Source organism: Alligator sinensis, unplaced genomic scaffold, assembly GCF_000455745.1.
Source record: "Alligator sinensis unplaced genomic scaffold, ASM45574v1 scaffold354_1, whole genome shotgun sequence".
In the NCBI taxonomy this organism is placed as follows: Eukaryota; Metazoa; Chordata; order Crocodylia; family Alligatoridae; genus Alligator; species Alligator sinensis.
The window spans coordinates 513,875-531,315 of NW_005842200.1; the positions used below are offsets into that span (position 1 = coordinate 513,875).

The 17,441-nt window shown below is 39.8% G+C and overlaps 1 protein-coding gene across 9 annotated transcripts in view; it reads left to right on the forward strand.

Annotated features, from left to right (window-relative positions):
• The window catches only part of TENM3 (teneurin transmembrane protein 3), a 540,570-nt gene that overhangs the window by 493,844 nt on the left and 29,285 nt on the right, over nucleotides 1-17,441 (forward strand). For all 9 annotated transcript variants that reach the window (XM_025207579.1, XM_025207580.1, XM_014521286.2 and 6 more), the window contains 3 exons: nucleotides 4,686-4,918; nucleotides 5,478-5,632; nucleotides 7,268-8,142. In XM_025207579.1, the coding sequence (XP_025063364.1) occupies nucleotides 4,686-4,918; nucleotides 5,478-5,632; nucleotides 7,268-8,142 (1,263 nt within the window). The remainder of the gene's footprint in view (nucleotides 1-4,685; nucleotides 4,919-5,477; nucleotides 5,633-7,267; nucleotides 8,143-17,441) is intronic.

Genomic DNA, 17,441 nt, shown 5'->3' on the forward strand with positions numbered 1-17,441 from the left:
TAAAAAGTCGTGTTTCACATTTGTTGTTTCATATAGTCAGCAAAAAAATTCACGACTAAATATAACATTCACAATGTTTATAGTGCTAATGATGAGGGTTGTGTGGTGTTCTCCTGTTGCATATTTTAGATGGATCATTGTTACCAGCCTGTAAGTATATAAAGGGTGTGCAGCAGGAGCTGGGAGAACATCTGTTCATCAGGGCACCCCAAGGGAAGACAAGGTCTAACGGTCACAAACTCTGGGAAGACCGTTTTAGGCTGGGTATAAGAAAAAACTTTTTTACTGCCCGTGTCCCCAGAGCCTGGAATAGACGCCCCCCCAGAAGTAGTGCCAAGCACCTACTCTGGACACTTTCAAGAAACATTTGGATGCCTATCTTGCTGGGATCATTTGACCCCAGCTGACTTCCTGCCCCCTTGGGCAGGGGGCTGGACCCAATGAACTTGCAAGGTCCCTTCCAGCCCTAATCTATTACATCTATTAAATTTATTTCAAGCACTGCCCATTTGGTTAGAATGCTGCTTTATCTAAGATCCCTGTCTTGCATTACTTTATAGTTTTAACAGTATAACTATGGTCAGTACCACAAAAGAATGAATTACTCTTCTGAAGCCTTACCAAATGTTTGCATACTGCTAAATATTTTAGGGGATGAAGCATTCTTGTCTAATGAGGTATATTTCCATATGATTTAGCTGCAGAATTCTCCACTACTACTTGTGTAACTGGTTAAATTCTCAATGGTGACATTTCAGAAACCGGGCTGGCCAGTTGAGGGGGATGCATTTTCATGCTCTTTGTTTATGCAAGTGCATGTGCCTACATATGCGTGCATGTGCATACACATGCACTCTCCAAGCAGTGGAACTCACACAGTTAATACACAAGGGAATACAGTAGGATTACAGAGACCTTGACTGCCAATGTGGACCTTCCACATGTTGAAGAGCTGTGTTCCTAGGCCACCATGCGCTTTACCCCTTACATAGAAAGTCATGTATGGGACCAAAGAGGCCATGGCAATCATGACTGTGGAGTTACTATCTAGGAAGTTTCCTAGCTCCCATGCACGCTGACATGACTTGGTCTAGAATTAAGATTTGCCTCTTTACCGATGGGTATGGAAAGGGGAGCTCTTAATCCAAAGTCAGTGTTCAGATTGTGAAGTATGAATGCAGATTGCTGTCAATGCTACAGAAACTGGAGGGACTTTTCGCAGTAGAAACAGTGAAGTGGTAGACTCTTTTGAGATGTGTTTGCTTTGAAGTGGTGGTAAGGCAGCATACCTAGTTTCATTTATAAAATGTTCAGATTCTGAGGAAGCTTTCTATTTAAACTAAGAAATAAGAATGGCATCCTTTGACAGGTCATTTTGTAATGTGTCAGCGCTGAACTCTGAAGCAAAGAGAATACACACAAATTGGATATCTTTTATTGGATCAACTCTATAGTTGGGGGAGCCACTGGACAAGCTTTTGGGCATCAATTGCCCTTCCTCGGGTCTAAAAAAGAGGCAGACACAGCCTGAGCTAAATATCAGTGGCTTGACAATGCAGATCAGGTTCATGCTGTGATACACTGAGGATCTGACAGTGATCAAAACTTAAAGCTGAACTGATGTCTTATACATGCTGTTGCCTATAGTTGATTAATGCTGATAGGGTTCATGGAAGAAGCAATTATTTTAAACAGAAAGGTCATTTGGTGAACAAGGAGATACTCCAAATACATGGGGCATAGAGGAAAGAGTAAAAGAATACAAAAGGGGCTTTGAGGCACATGCAGCTTAGATGGCATAAAATCAGTTGAAGAAGTAAAATAAAGAAGGGCTGAAGTAGGGATAGTATTTCATAAAATATTGCAGATCCTGTAGATGAAGGCAATAAGAAGCAGCCAGCTGGAGCAATTAAAAGAGAGAGAGCATGGTAAGAGGCAGGAGGAGGAAGATAATTTTAGCAACATAATTGTTGACAACATTGGTAGCAACACCTAACACTTCATTCTGATTTTATATAGACTGAAAGAACAGGGAAGGGCGACAAAGTCAGGATAGTGAGGAGGCTGCAGTGAAGAGGCAATGGCTAGGCTTCAGTCTGCTGTTTAAAATATAATTTAAAAAAATATTTTTATTATAACTTTGTAAAGTAAAGCAAGTAGAAGTTAAGCCACAGTAATTCATACTGAGGCTATATATAGCAGCCCATGGTGCATGATTGCACGCTCTTCAGAGCCTCCTACCATGATTTGGGCTATGCTGAATAGGTTAGGAAGTAATTGAATTTAGATTTTCTTTTCTGGTTTTGCTGGTCTAAGTTAGGACCTTACTATTATTGTAAATTACAATGAAATAAAATGATCTAAGTAGCCAATCAGTGTCCCCAGGGGACCATGTACTTCGGTTTCTACTGCTTTCAGCTGCTCCATATAGCATGCAAATCCCTGTAGCCTGGTTACTAATTGTAAACTTTTTCATATATTACGTAAATCCTTGAATTGTGCCTTGCTCTTGTGAACTAACCATTGGTGTTCCTATGGCAAAATTAAGCCCCAATAATTCAACTTTTGAGATTTCTATTACAAATAAATACTAAATGCAAATCAGGTATGTCTCAAAAATATTCTGCCTTTAGACATTTTCTTTTAACAGCTCTCACAGCATAACCTAACTGAACTAACTCCACAGCTGACTATTTTCTCAAGAATAAAAAGCACCTTCAGATTAGCATCCATTTAATATTGTATTAATTAATGTACTTGTTAGCTTGGCTAAGAAGAAATATACCAAATCATTGTTATAGTTAGAATTTGTTGTTTCAAAGTTAGAAACATCTTTCTCATTTATAAAGGATAGCTTTATATAAGAATAGCTTTTTCCTGCTTAAAACAGAAAATATTATGTTGTATGTATATTCAATTATTAATTTAAGGATTCTCTACTCCAGGGGTGGGCAAAATTCGGGCCATGGGCCAGATGTAGCCTGCCAAGCCATTCTACCTGGCCCACAGGACCCCTAAAAAATATAGAAAATTAATATTTATCTGCCCCTGGCTACCTATCATGTGGCCCTCGATGGCTTGCCAAAACTCAGTAAATGGCCCTCTGCCCAAAATAATTGCCCACCCCTGCTTTACTCCATCATTTACAAACACACTAAATAATCACTTCAGATGTATTTTGTGTTATTCAACGTATTCCAAATGTAAAGATATTTCTTAACAGCCAAAGTAATTACGTAAATCAGTACAATTTAATTCACATGTCAAACAGTGATAAATACTTTGCATATCAAATAACGTTGGTATAAAAATCTGCTCCGTGTAAGTTAAAAAAGTCTCGCAAGTCTCTTTCAGCAGTTAATTTGGTGCTTTATGAAATTAACACACATTTAATGTAAACATCTACGTAATTCTCTTAGCTGTGCTGTATAAAGTTCAATTCTGAAATGGAGGCTACTACGAAAGGTGTTAAGTACTGCACATTTTAATGTCATTTGCCTATTCATTTGATTTTTCCTCTGAGCCAAGATGTGTAAACTCTTACATCCAAAGACAATATTATGTATGTTGCACAGTAGTCTATATTTTAAAGCAGATAGCTATAAAAAGCTGTCCCCGCTAAAAGACATAATTTGTTCACAACTTGTTCACATGGGTCTCTCTTGCTTTTGCAAGTGGCAGTACATAAAATGTGTTACATTAGCACAGTTATTTATTTACAAAATGTGAGGCATTACATTCTGTGAACAGATCTTTAGATATCTCCAAGATTGGTAGATATGTTTTAGCGGTGCATTTGCAAACATCAGAAATAGAACCGACTTTTCTGGCACAGACTCAGTCCATTACGAGGCGATCAGAAATTGCCTTCTGTACTTGAATGACCTCATTTTAGTTCTTACTGCTGTAAATCAGGTCAAGAATCCAAACTGAAGCAGGTTAAGTTTCTACATCATGATATATCAACCAAGAGGGGTACTCTCCAGAGTGTTTTTTTATTCCCACCAGCAGGGCAGAAAAGACAGTAATTCTCAATGATGTGGTACCACAAGAACAGCAAAGTATATGTTCCTGGTTAGCAATATATGATTTCACTGTAATGAAGTATATGCTGGAAGAGGTAGTGGTTTTGTGCCAAAACATATAGTAATTTGAAATCTGACTCTGTATTGAGAAGAAAAGAAGAATTGCACTCAGGGCTGTGATGACAAAGATGACGTTCCCTAATGTGTTAAATCATGCATATCATGCCTTAGAGAGTAATGGATTAACCCAGTACTGTGAAAGATGTCTTATCTCTGGCTTATGAAGTAATAATATGAATCCTGTCTTATCTGTTTATGAACAATATAAACCATGTACCCCAGCAGCCCTATATAAATTGTAATAAAAAGTATATAAAGATAACAGTGACTAAATATAAACCAGAGACTTGGCTATGCTGCAAAATCTTGGATCAAAATCATGATCCAAATGGCTGAGAGTTTTAAGAATCCAGTGCTTTGTTTTTGTCCAGTTCAGAGAGAGGAGCCATTTGTAATTGAAATTGGGAACTGCTTTTATTCTTTTTAGGTCCAGTATGTTGCAATCCTTCTGTAATCTGAAACTGTCTTATGTGTAATTTATTTCTCTGTGTTTAACTCCGAGATCTCCTTTATGTTTAAATATGTGATCTCATTTTACAGCAGCAACCCAGCTCACAGATACTACCTTGCAACCGACCCAGTCACAGGAGATTTGTATGTTTCTGACACAAATACACGCAGAATTTATCGGCCAAAGTCACTCACTGGTGCAAAAGATCTAACAAAAAATGCTGATATAGTAGCAGGAACTGGAGAGCAGTGCCTTCCATTTGATGAGGCAAGATGCGGTGATGGTGGCAAAGCTGTGGAGGCAACTCTCATGAGTCCCAAAGGTAAAGGAAGTTATCAATTCATGATAAGAAAAGAAAATACAGGGTTGGTGCCTAAGTCTATGTAACAGTGGGCTTCACTCTTTACTCACAACTGTGCTTCTGTGAAGCTGCTTTTCATCTTGTTTTTGTAGATGGGTCAAAGAAAATGAAGCTGAAAATGGCCAACGTTGATTTCACCACAACTGTCTGGCATTCAGTGTTGTGCACCATTTTTCAAACTATCATAAAAATGTGTATTTAATCAATTATAGCCAAAGATTTAAAAATGATAATGGAGCATGCCCAATTAGTCTGTTTTTCGGGTAAACTAAAATACCAGGCACCTCTCATTTTACTATTTGTAGAACCATATATGTAGTCAGTGAGTGTAGCTTGTACAGTAAATTTTAGTTCATTATGTTGTGTATGTTTATAAATGGTTATATCACATACTTTCTAAGACCTGTTTACCATCTTTAATTTGCAAAAACCCATTCACTAACATTTTGCTGCTAGCTAGTAAAGATGACAAATAAACTGCTAGTGCAATAAAACTAAGATTTGTTTCTCTTGACTAAAGGAATAGCAATTGACAAGAATGGATTAATCTACTTCGTTGATGGGACCATGATCAGAAAAGTAGATCAAAATGGAATAATATCAACTTTGCTTGGCTCCAATGATCTAACCTCAGCACGGCCTCTAACGTGTGATACTAGCATGCACATCAGCCAGGTATTTTTAAAATGCTGCTACTTTGGAAGTGGGGATTCAGATTAGATTCCCTTGCAAAGCTTGGTTGCTACTTACAATAAAATCAGGTGGAACATAACTGGATATTTATATGTTTAACACATTCTTAAATAAGAAACTTTATTCCAGTGGCATAAATTTCAGTGTATTCTACTAGCCAATAAATACTGCTGTATTCAGTTTTGTCTGTGCACGAAGTTAATTATGGAACAGAACAATATAATTATCAGCAAGAAATATTAAGTACAGTAATAAAATACCAGTGGAGTAGCAAATATATTAGAACACTATTGGCATGCTGATATTTTTAAAACAACTGAGCCATTAAAGTCCTTAGTCTATTAGTGTGAATGCTAGGACACTGGAGCACTAAGAACTAGGACTGTGCAAAGCTTCAGTTGCTGATTCAACGGGGTGGAGATTCAGCCTGTTTCAGTGGCCACATTTCTGAATCAGATTTGAATCAGGAGACCCTTTAATCTCTCCAATTCAAATTGAAACTCTCCAAATAGATTTGGACAGATTCAGAGAGATTCGATGATTCAGACATAGACATAGCTTTAAATGTTTTTTCTACATACCTCAAGGTCCCAGGCGGCTCGTGAATGCTGAGATGCTGGGGTGGATGGAGCGGTCCACAGGAGCATGGGGGGCTCCCCAGTGCACTCAGCAGCAGACCCAGAAGTGGACCAGAAGCAGTTCTGGTCCACTTCCGGGTCCGCCAGGGAGTGCACAAGGGCCTTCCCCCATGCTCCCTCAGCTCAGCAGCTGGTGCCTCCTGGATCTGAGGGAGCACCTGGGGTCCCCCCATGGTCAATCGCCAAGCCGGAGGAGGTATGGGGGGGGCCCCTTGCGTGGCCCGGAAGTGGACTAGAAATGCTTCCAATCCACTTTGGGGTTCGCTGCCGAGGATGCAGGGGGGGCCCCCCACGCTCCTGTGGGACGCTTCATCTGCCCCAACATCTCAGTGTTCATGAGCTGCGCCTGGAACCTCAAGGTATGTAGAAAAAAAACACTTAAAGCTGTGTCTATGCCTGAATCACTGATTCTCCGAATCAGCATCGAATCTTCAGATTCGGATTCAGCCAAATTGAACTGGGGAGAGTGATCCGAATCAACTAATCAAATCATTTGAGCCAAATCCAAATTGAATACGGCCCATTTCACACATGCCTACTAAGAACCTTCTTTATTAGTCCCAGGGGGCTTGTACTTATACGAAGGAACTTTACTGTGACTGAAAGTATGATCCCAATACAGGACTTCACAATTTGGAAACTAAATTTGGAGACTGTTTATTTCTTATTATCTGATTATAGATAGGCATATACAGAATAAGTATGTATTCCCTTGATATGTATTTCTTGGAGTTGCCCATACTTTTTAACTGTCTTTCTTGCCTATAAATCCAGTGCATGTTTTTGTAAGATCTATACTTTGACCCCCCCCAAAAAGGTGTATTTTGCAATATTAATTTTCAAAAGATGTGTCTAGTCTGATCTGTCAAATTAGAAACACCCTTAAAGTATTATCTAAACACATGTTAAATTTAGTTGAGCAAGCCAGTTTCACTGAACCCAAGTTAACTGACCTAATGAAACCCTTTTCTTTGTTAAGGTACGTCTGGAGTGGCCCACAGATCTAGCAATCAATCCAATGGATAACTCCATTTATGTTTTAGATAACAATGTAGTTTTGCAAATTACTGAAAACCGTCAGGTCCGTATTGCTGCTGGGAGGCCGATGCATTGCCAAGTTCCTGGAGTGGAGTACTCTGTGGGAAAGCATGCTGTACAGACCACTTTAGAATCAGCAACAGCTATTGCAGTATCCTACAATGGAGTACTTTACATTACAGAAACTGATGAAAAAAAGATCAACAGGATAAGACAAGTGACAACTGATGGAGAGATCTCTCTGGTTGCTGGAATACCTTCAGAGTGTGATTGCAAAAACGATGTCAACTGTGACTGTTACCAAAACGGTGATGGCTACGCTAAAGATGCCAAACTGAATGCCCCTTCCTCCCTAGCTGTGTCTCCAGATGGCACGTTGTATATTGCTGATCTTGGAAACATTCGGATACGAGCTGTGTCAAAAAACAAACCTTTGCTGAATTCAGTGAACTTTTATGAAGTTGCTTCTCCAACTGATCAAGAGCTCTATATCTTTGATGTAAATGGTACGCACCAGTACACAGTGAGCTTAGTCACTGGAGACTATCTGTACAACTTCAGCTACAGTAATGATAATGATATTACTGCAGTGACAGATAGCAATGGGAATACTCTTCGTATAAGAAGGGATCCCAACCGGATGCCAGTGAGAGTGGTATCTCCTGATAACCAAGTAATCTGGTTAACTATAGGCACCAATGGATGTTTGAAAAGTATGACTGCCCAAGGACTGGAGCTTGTTTTATTTACTTACCATGGCAACAGTGGACTTCTGGCAACTAAAAGTGATGAGACTGGATGGACCACTTTTTTTGAGTGAGTACAAAAAATATCAAGTTTTATGATTTCTCCTTCACTTAATCTACATATTGTCATGATTTGGACTCTAATTTTAAAAACAGTACTGCTAACAGAAACAACAATTTTCATGCCTATACTGTCTTTATCGGTCTGACGCCTACATAACACAAACAACAATTTTCATTCCTATACTGTCTTTGTTGGTCTGACGCCTACCTACCTTTAATCTGAAAAACAATCTTAGATTGATGATTCTGAATCTATATTTTATACTTTAATAAAAATAATTACGAGCCAGCAGTATACTTTCATCCAGAGAGTGATAACTCAGGCAAACAAGGTTTTATAGTTTTGCATTAAAAAACTAGAGTTCTCTCTCCTGTTGCTCATTAGCGTCACGTTGGAGCTATAGTAAATACTAAGTCACTGTCCTAAATTTACTCTAGTGCCCAAGGTTGTCTGTTCAGTCTTTTAATGGGAAGAATTCTGTGAAATGCGTCTTTTGCCAGAAAGTAGAGAACATGCATGCAGGTTCTGATGGATAAAACAGCTAGCTTTCCCAGAGAGGGATCGTGAGCAGAGATTGTGATGAAAGAAGTGTGGGTCACAGGTGAAAATATCATTCCTATGGAAAGAAACTACTGAAAGTTCAGAAAGACCCAGGGGTCAGCAAAGTACACAGGAAATAGCACAAGGATGAAAGATTAGAGAACAAGCATGAACTGTGATTTTTCTTTTCTTTTTTTTTTTTGCTATGTTTTAAAAGTTTGAAAAAGGTGAACTGGTTTCCAGATCTTATAATCATCATGTTGTTCGTGTCCATTTATAATAAATAGGCAGCTTATCAAAAGGGCTTGCAGAATTCTAGATTACACTGACAGGAAGGGGTCATGACATTTTGTACCACTGGGTACCAGCGGTACCACTGAGTTCAAAACCTGTTTTCCTGCAGACAGTTTTATCTCATAAATAAACTAAGATACAGCGTGATACACACAGCACGTTAATAAACTTACAATTTAAATACAGCAGTTTTGTTTAACGGAAAACCCCTTATTTTCTAATTAATTCATGAAGGTTTTTTTAATCTTATTTATGAATTGGAAAATACATTAAAAATACACTTCACCTCAGCACAGAAATAGTGGAGATACAGAAGTTCAGAGAAGGGGGCCATTGGTGATTATTAATGTAGCAAAAAGTATGTATGAGACTGGAGGAAGGAGAAATAGTAGGCCTAAAGAAGAAAAGTGGTAGGGGGTCTCAATCAAGGTATTGTGAACTCCAAAGGGCATGATGAAAACTAGTTGGCCCCTTCTTTTTTACTCTTTCATACCTTTAGGATGAAACCTAACAACAACTGCTACCAAGGTCAGGGCCTACAAATAGCTTTCAAGACAGTTCACATGATAAAGAAAACAAAGTGCCGGTGTCACGCAATGGCTGCAAAGCCAGACATCTGTGCTCTGAGATAACTTTGCATTTATGTCTGCGAACGTTTGGCTGAGCCAGTCAGAGGGAGGAACTGGAGCACCTGTACCTACACTCCAGCCTTTGTGTATGGCCATCAGAAGCATGAGAGCAGCAGGTGCTGCTTCCCTGCACATTGTGTCCTGAAGTGGAGATGCGGCTAGAAATGCTGATCCCTAACAAAGGCAGCAGGTGAAACAAAATTGCTGCCAGTTTTAAAGCATTCTTACTGTAATCTGTAGGTTGGCAGAGCTTTCAAAGTTGGCACATTCCCAGAACATTAGTGCATGCCTGTAATATTTAATTGCGCATTGGCACCTCATTGCATATCTTTTCAGGTCCTGCCAGAAAGATGTAGAAAAAGTGAGGACACAGTGGAATGAGAAGCTGTTCATTCAGCAGGGAATGCATTCTTGTTGTCACAAGTTTAAAATGTCCTTTTAACTGCGAGAACAAAGCAAAGCTTTAAGTTGACTGCGAGTGGTTATCCCTCTCCAATGACAGCAAATGCAATTTTAACTTGAATGCTTCTTGTGTAACAGATTTGGGGCATAGTAAGTTTTCTTATTGAAACAAGTATGTCTGCTGGGTACAGATGGCATCCTTACCATACTGGCATTCTTTTTGAATAACAGACAACCCAGTGTTTTAATTCTAGCAGTAATTTCTCCCCATGTTACTTGTAATTATTATGTGCCTATTGTGATTTCATTAGTTGCTGAATGTACTTTAATGGCTTCCATTCAATCTCCAAAAAAGGTTGTATTCAAAATCAAGTGGCTCATACTTCAACTTCTTACATCACAAGTAGAATTGTGGGTAAAACATTTCATTAAATTAATCATTTCTGATCTACTGATTCAGTAAACAGCCATCTTTTCACATCTGATCCTCCTCCATGCAGACATTCTTGTCTGCCTTAGGAATGTCCAGCTGGCTAATGGAGAAGATGTGCTCTGACACTGAAAGGGCAGGCTATTCCCTTCAGTATGTATTAGTACTAATTCCATGCTGTTGCTTATGCAATTTATAAGCAATTACCTCACTCTAAAGTCTCATTAGAATTGCTTAACTGAAATAATTACAGTGTGGGCTAAGCCTTTTCACCCATCCACAACATAGAAATAAGGTTGCTACTGAAAAGACAGACTTCACTGAATGTGTAGACCTATAGAGAGTGAAAGCTCAGAAGAGCACAGCATTTTTTTTTGCCAAATCAATATTCTTTAAAAATGCATATGGTATTTTATAGAAGTAAATACATAGTCACATACAACCCACAAAATACAAGTTTAGAGTTCACTGTTTCCCTTTAAAGAAAAAGTAGATAGGAACAAGACCATTTTGACAGCCTTCAGAACAGAAATAACAAAGAGGTATCCTTTTCACTTTGTTGGCTGCTGATTTTTTGTTAGCAAATCTGACTTCCTGCTTACCTTCCTAAACCCCAACTTCTGTCAGTTACGGCCTGAATTTTAAAGAGTTTTGCAGCATAGGTTTGTATCTTAGTCTCTGTGTAATTATGTTTATGGTGAAGGCCAGTTGAAAGAAAAATTAACGGCAGATGTCATTGCTTTGCAATATGCAGTTTAGATTTAGAAACGAAAGTGTTCCAATTTCAGGAACAGCAAGTTTGATAATTTAGGTTTTTGGAAAAGGTTGTGAAATGAATCATTTTGACTCTCCTTCTGCTTTGATAATGCCAAAGCATTTTCTTTTGACTTTGTTGTTAGGTTTTGTTTTTACCTACGTGTAGATTATATTTACTTTTTTATGCTAAAAAATGTTTTGATATTGAAATGAAATATTGTGACAATGAAACTTCTGTGGAATTACATTCTGTGGTAAATTTTAAGTTCATTTTTCCCCCTGTGAATTCAGAGTGTAAAAAAATATTGAAATGTTGGAATTTCCAACAGAACAGAAGTTTTCTAGGCAGCTGTCTGGCGACAGGTTCTGCCATGTATTTTGAAACCACAGAAGTTAAGTGAGAAAAACCACTGTGACTGTTATGACTAGAAGATCAGTATTTGGGCCCAATTTTGCAAACGCCTCCAAGAGAGTGTAATAGTTCTCCTGTTCAGATCCATTTGCATGACTGGGCTCTACCCCATAAGGATTTAATTGCTGATTTCTGTCCCATGATATAGACTGAAAGCAAAATTTTGTTTTTGATGATCAGACCAATTGCCCTGACAGGGTTCAGCACTACAATTTATTTCTTTTCACATTTTCCTATTGAACAAATCATTCCAAACATCACACGCAAAAAGATTTTAAGAAGCGTCTTTTCATGGAGAAATTTAAGGCTACTATGCCAGAAAAAAATATTTCTATTCTCTATTCCCATTTTTCCTTGTACAGTGTCTGATTTGCATGCATGCAGCTATAGATATCAATAGGCAAACAAGGCACTTTTGAATTCATTAGGCCTGTAATTTTTTTTGCCACAATTCATATGTTGATGATTACAAAATATTAATATTAAATGTCCATGCTATTAATGACTCCAATACAGCAGATAAACTGCCTGTTTTATATTTCAGCATTTTAGTTTTTGTTAAGGTAATATTTTTTTAATAAAGTTTTCATTAGTCTCATTTTTTTTTTCCATAATTACAACTTGAAAGTCTTAACAGCTTGCTAAATCAAGAAATCAGGGGAAAGATCATCTGATAAAAAATGCATTTCACATGAAAAATATTTTTTTAATGTCTCTCTACAAATTAATACTTAGCTACGTTAAGATAATAGCCAAGCTAAGGTAGTTATTTTAAATCATGTTAAGATAGAATAGCGATCAAAACAGCCACCATCCTTATAGTTATAAAACCAAACATGAGCAATCTGAACTGGGAAAAGGAAGTAACTCAATGATGATGTATATATTAAATTATAAATGCATCTTGTTTTAACTAATGATTTAAATCAGGGTGTTCAACCTCTAGCCCACAGAGCTATGAGACATGGCTGGATTCAGCTTTGCCTGGGCCATTGCCATGCAGCAGGATCAGGACTAGGTCCCCCACCACCCCACACCTCCAGATCAGGGCTAGTCTGTTCCCCACCCCCACCAAGCAGTCGGATCAGGGCTGCCCCACCCCTGCCATGTGCATCTGGCTTGGGATTGAGAGCAGGACTGGGCTGCTCTTTGTGCCGCTTCCCCCCCTCCCCCCAAATGCACTTTCAGATTGGGGATGCTCTGCCCTGCCCCAGAAAGGTGGATCAAAGTTGGGTTATGCAGCCCTCCACAGCTGGATCTGGCCCATCAGTTGGTGGATCCAACCTGCAGAGGGATCTGGCAGCCAATCCACCCCACAGCGCAAAAGTTTTGCACCACTGATTTCAGTGATGAATTCTATTTTAGTATGGCTGTTTGTGTAGATGCCTCAGAACTATTTTTCTAACCATTTTACATTTTTAGGCGAGGTGCTGTTTTGCTGATACATATATATTGCATCATTTCTATACAAGCAGTTTCTATTCTACCATTGCACATTTTGAGCTAAACCAAATATGCAAAACAAGTATATTTCCTCAATTATTTTGAAATGCTCCTGCAAACTATTATCAGTAACGTGTGTGTGAAACCTTTTATTAGCCCTCGAATGAATCTGTGTAAGCCATTTATGTAGCTGGGATGCAAAACCCTCCATGGAATGTCAGATCTGTATGGGTGCCTGTAAGTGACGGTGTTTGCCAGATGAAGCTGATTTAGCTGAGAGAGACTTAAAATGCCCCATTAACTGACTGTTTACCAATGTTTAAGAGCATAAATTATACCAGAAGGAATAACTAGGACTTAGGTTCATCAAATTGAAAGTATATTTAAAGCTACGTTCTTGACAGGCCCTAAACATTTTGTAACCCCCCACCCCTTGTAATTGTAAAGGCAGAAGACTTTACAGAACTTTATTTCTTGACACTTAGCAGAATCTTGACATGTAAGCAGTTAATGGTAGGGACAACAGTCAAGTCCTCAAAAAAGCACTGATTTCAAAGGTACACCAGATAGTTCTGAAGACACACAGCATCAGTTCTGGAACCTCAACAGAGATATTATTTGAAATCATTAGACTAGGTCCTTGGCCTTCTCAGGCTATAAAGCAGCTGTAAAACTGTCCTAGTGGAACGGGTGGGGATTCCTTTGGCATCAGAGAATCCCAGCATGGCAGAAAGCCAGTGCAGTTGGCTGTACGCCACCTGCTGGCATCCTGATCCACTGCCATGGTTACAGTCAGCAGAAACACTGATGCCAGATCCAACAGAGAACGGGCCACTGATAAGACCGGTTCATGAAAGGGATTATGTGGTGCGGTTGTCTGCAAGACTTGATGGCCCAGGAGGGTTCTTCCAGGGTGTGTGTGTTAACTGCAAGGATGTATGCCTGTAGAGTGCCCTCCTGTTTCTGGTCTGAACTATTCAATTTGCTTTCACGACATGATGGAAGTTTACGTTGGCCTGGACTTTGAGGAAAGACTGGCTGTTGTGTTTGGGGGACTGTTGCATTCAGGGAAGCTGTCTGGTAAAAGGGATGGGGTAAATGACATTTATTCTCAGCTTAGGCATGGCACTCAGAACTTCTTTGCTATTCATTATATTGTTCTAAACCTAAGGTGAAAAGCAACAGTGCATTTGGCTGGGATAGGAGGAAGTGTGGCTAAAGCACCTTCAAGTGACTGCAGTTAGTAATAGGTTTCCTGAGGGATAACTTAAAATAAACTGACCCAGGCTTTGGGAAAGGTGGCTTAGAGCTATTGTTCTCCCCTGTCCTCCAGTCCTATGCTAAGCAGCTCAACAAAACCTTTGTCTTCAGCAAAATATACTAGTTTAGATATTCTTAACACTGCATAAATATTTTCTCTTCTTTCCATTTTGCAACTAGTTCGGTGGCTTGGTGCTGTCTGATTGCAGGTATCCACTGCTTTCAATCAACTTGTGAATGTTCTTCAAGCTCCTTGCTGTTTCTAAGGGTGTATACAGCCTGTGCTAATCTTTAGTTTTCTCTTATCTTGTGAAAGATTTGTCTGTTGCTACCCATGGATCAGTTCCAACAGTTAGTGTCTCCTTCCTTCCTATTTTCTTTCCTGTTGCTTGTCTCTTTCTTTCAGGGCAGGGTCTTCCTTGAGCTCCAGACAGAATTCAGACGGCCTTAGGGGTGGGTGACATAGGTGACCACCCAGGGCACTGTGGTCAGGCAGTGTTACATGCACGTACACACACACACACACACACACACACACACACACTCAAGAAGAGCCGGGTCGAGCAGTGCAAGTGGCAGTACCATGCTGCTCTGCCTCTACGCTGGACTGCGCCCCATGCCCCTGCCTGTCTGCTTCTGCCTGCAGCAGTGCCACTGAGTTAGGGCAGGGGGGAAGGGCACTGGGAGTGGGGCCAACAACAAAATACAAGTTCACACAGGGTACCAGTTTCTTTCAAGCAGGCTCTGGCTCTAGATGCATCTCCTCTCTAGTCTTATTTACTGCCTTCCCAGATCCAAATGGCTCTTCAGAACTTTCCCTCCTGCTGCATTTCCTCACATTTTAATACCGACTCCCTGACCTTCCTCACTCGTTCCAGTTTCCCTAGTTCTCCATGGCGCATTTGGCTGTGTGCCTTTTCCAGTCCCAGAGGTGGTTTTCCTCCCAATCCCCGCTTGTATCTTCTTGATGTTCCATCCTGCTCCTCCGTGGGTATTCCATGCCCTGAGCTCATTTGTCTTTTCTTTCCCCTCCTTTCTCTTCTGCTCAGATCTCGTCTCCAAGGGTTTCCAGTGGAAATCAAAGAGAGTGACATCAGCAGCAGGAGAGCTCTTATAAGTTTACTCTGCTCCTACTGTTAAATTAACAAGCATTCCAGCCAATTTAGAAAGGTTGTAACATCTTGCAGAATGTGAAATCCTTAAGTTAATTTTTTTTATGTAGTGTGCCAGGTAAAATCCACATAACTGCTTGATTACCGAGTACCAAGCTTTAGCTGTTGTGGGTCTTACTACTATTAATAACGTGTTGTGTGCTGGCATTTTGCTCAGTGCTGTACAATTCAGAGGGAGATGCAGTCCCTGACTTCACTTATTTTGCCAGGCATACGTATGGCAGAAGTGCCGGCATTCTAGTGAAGTGCAGTAGCAGCAGAGACATTTCAGAAGGAAATTAAATTTTCAGAAAGAAAACAAAATATCTTCTTTTCCCTCCATCTTAATGCACTTCCTGATGAAGGCCAACATGGACATTTCGGGCCATGTTACACATCTCATATTAACACTAGGGACTGCCAGGAGAGTAGGGGACCTGGTAACAAAATTGTTAGAAGTGCAGTTTTGTTAAAAATTGAAATATATGATGTGAACTAGTCAAATTGAATTGAATTCTGTGTGGCAAAAAATTTAAAAGTAGACTTTCAAGTTTCAATTTGATAATATCAAGAAGTTAGTTTTGATACTATCAAATATTTGTTAAGGCAGTCATAATTGTGTGTCATGATACTGGTGATTCATTGGAATTTTATATTCCATTAACATTTTCATAATTAAAATAATGTTAAGTATAACATAAAAGTTCAATGAAATTAATTGATGATAGATGATGTCACATCGTTTTGCTTCAGTAAGTGAAACATACCCACGGTTCCAAACAGGAGTTGTTCAGTTTCTTTTAATGTTAATGAGTTTTTGAAGAAGGCTTTTTGTTCCACGTTGCTTTTAATTATTTGTTATTCAATTATATCTGTAAGAGCTAAAAAATGTCCTTTAAATACTAGGCAGACCTAAAATCTGAAAGAATTCTTTGGCTCTGCTCATCTAGAATGAGACTGGGCACATCTACAGGAGTTTAGTGTGCAGTTGACCAATTAGCTGTGCAGTAAACATCTCGGCATCTACATGTGCACCTTTATTACGCTGAAGTAAACTAATTTAATCCACAGCAGTGCACATGTTGACACCCGAGGGGCTGGCTGGCTGGGGCACAAGGGTGCTTTGGTACAGGGGCTGTCTGCTGGCTAGCACCACAATGAAGTACCGTTGTGCCCCAGCCAGCCCGTCCGTAGCACGCTGAGCTGGGGGAGACAACCTCAGACTGGCAGGCTGACCCCTGAGTCCCCGCCAGCTGGGACTGCTCCAGTCCCGCTCTATATGCTGCGCTTGAATAAACTCTGGAGTTTATTGCTCTGGAGTTAATTGCTCCTGGGTGCACATTCACACAGCGTACCTGGAAGCAATTAACTCTGGAGCAGTAAGCTCCAGAGTTTATTCATGCGCAATAATAGCATATGTAGGCATGCCCACTATGTACTAGAATGATGTGCTATACATCTACCACAGTGGTAGGAGGATATACTGTAGATGACTAGGTTTGTCAGTTGTCTCTAGTATCACTCTGTTTTGATGACTTTTAAAACATTTTCTGTTTACATCTAAAAATCCCACTTTTTCCCCCACATCAGTACTCTTGCTTAATCCTTGTTTAACTTATTCTTCATATGGTTCCTTATCCTGGGTTCATCATTTTTTCATATTCTTCATTTGGTTTGTACTGCATCAGATTTAAGCTTTGCCTGCAGCAACTTGCCTCCAGAGAACCTCTCTGCCTTTTTTTTGTGCTACAGGTATTTTGGCATCCATTCTCCAGTTCTAACCCTCCAACTGTTCCCAAGGACACCTCTGAAGGCATGCTAGTCACCTTTAAACTCTCCCTGGTTGAGTCCTGAATGCCTTACGTATGTTTTCCCCCTCAAATCCCATAAAGGCACACTTCAAAGTGACCTACAGTGGGGAGTGGGAAGTGACAGGCCCTCTGCCAGCCACGATTCCCTAATTCTCTGCCCAAAAGGGCATAAATTGT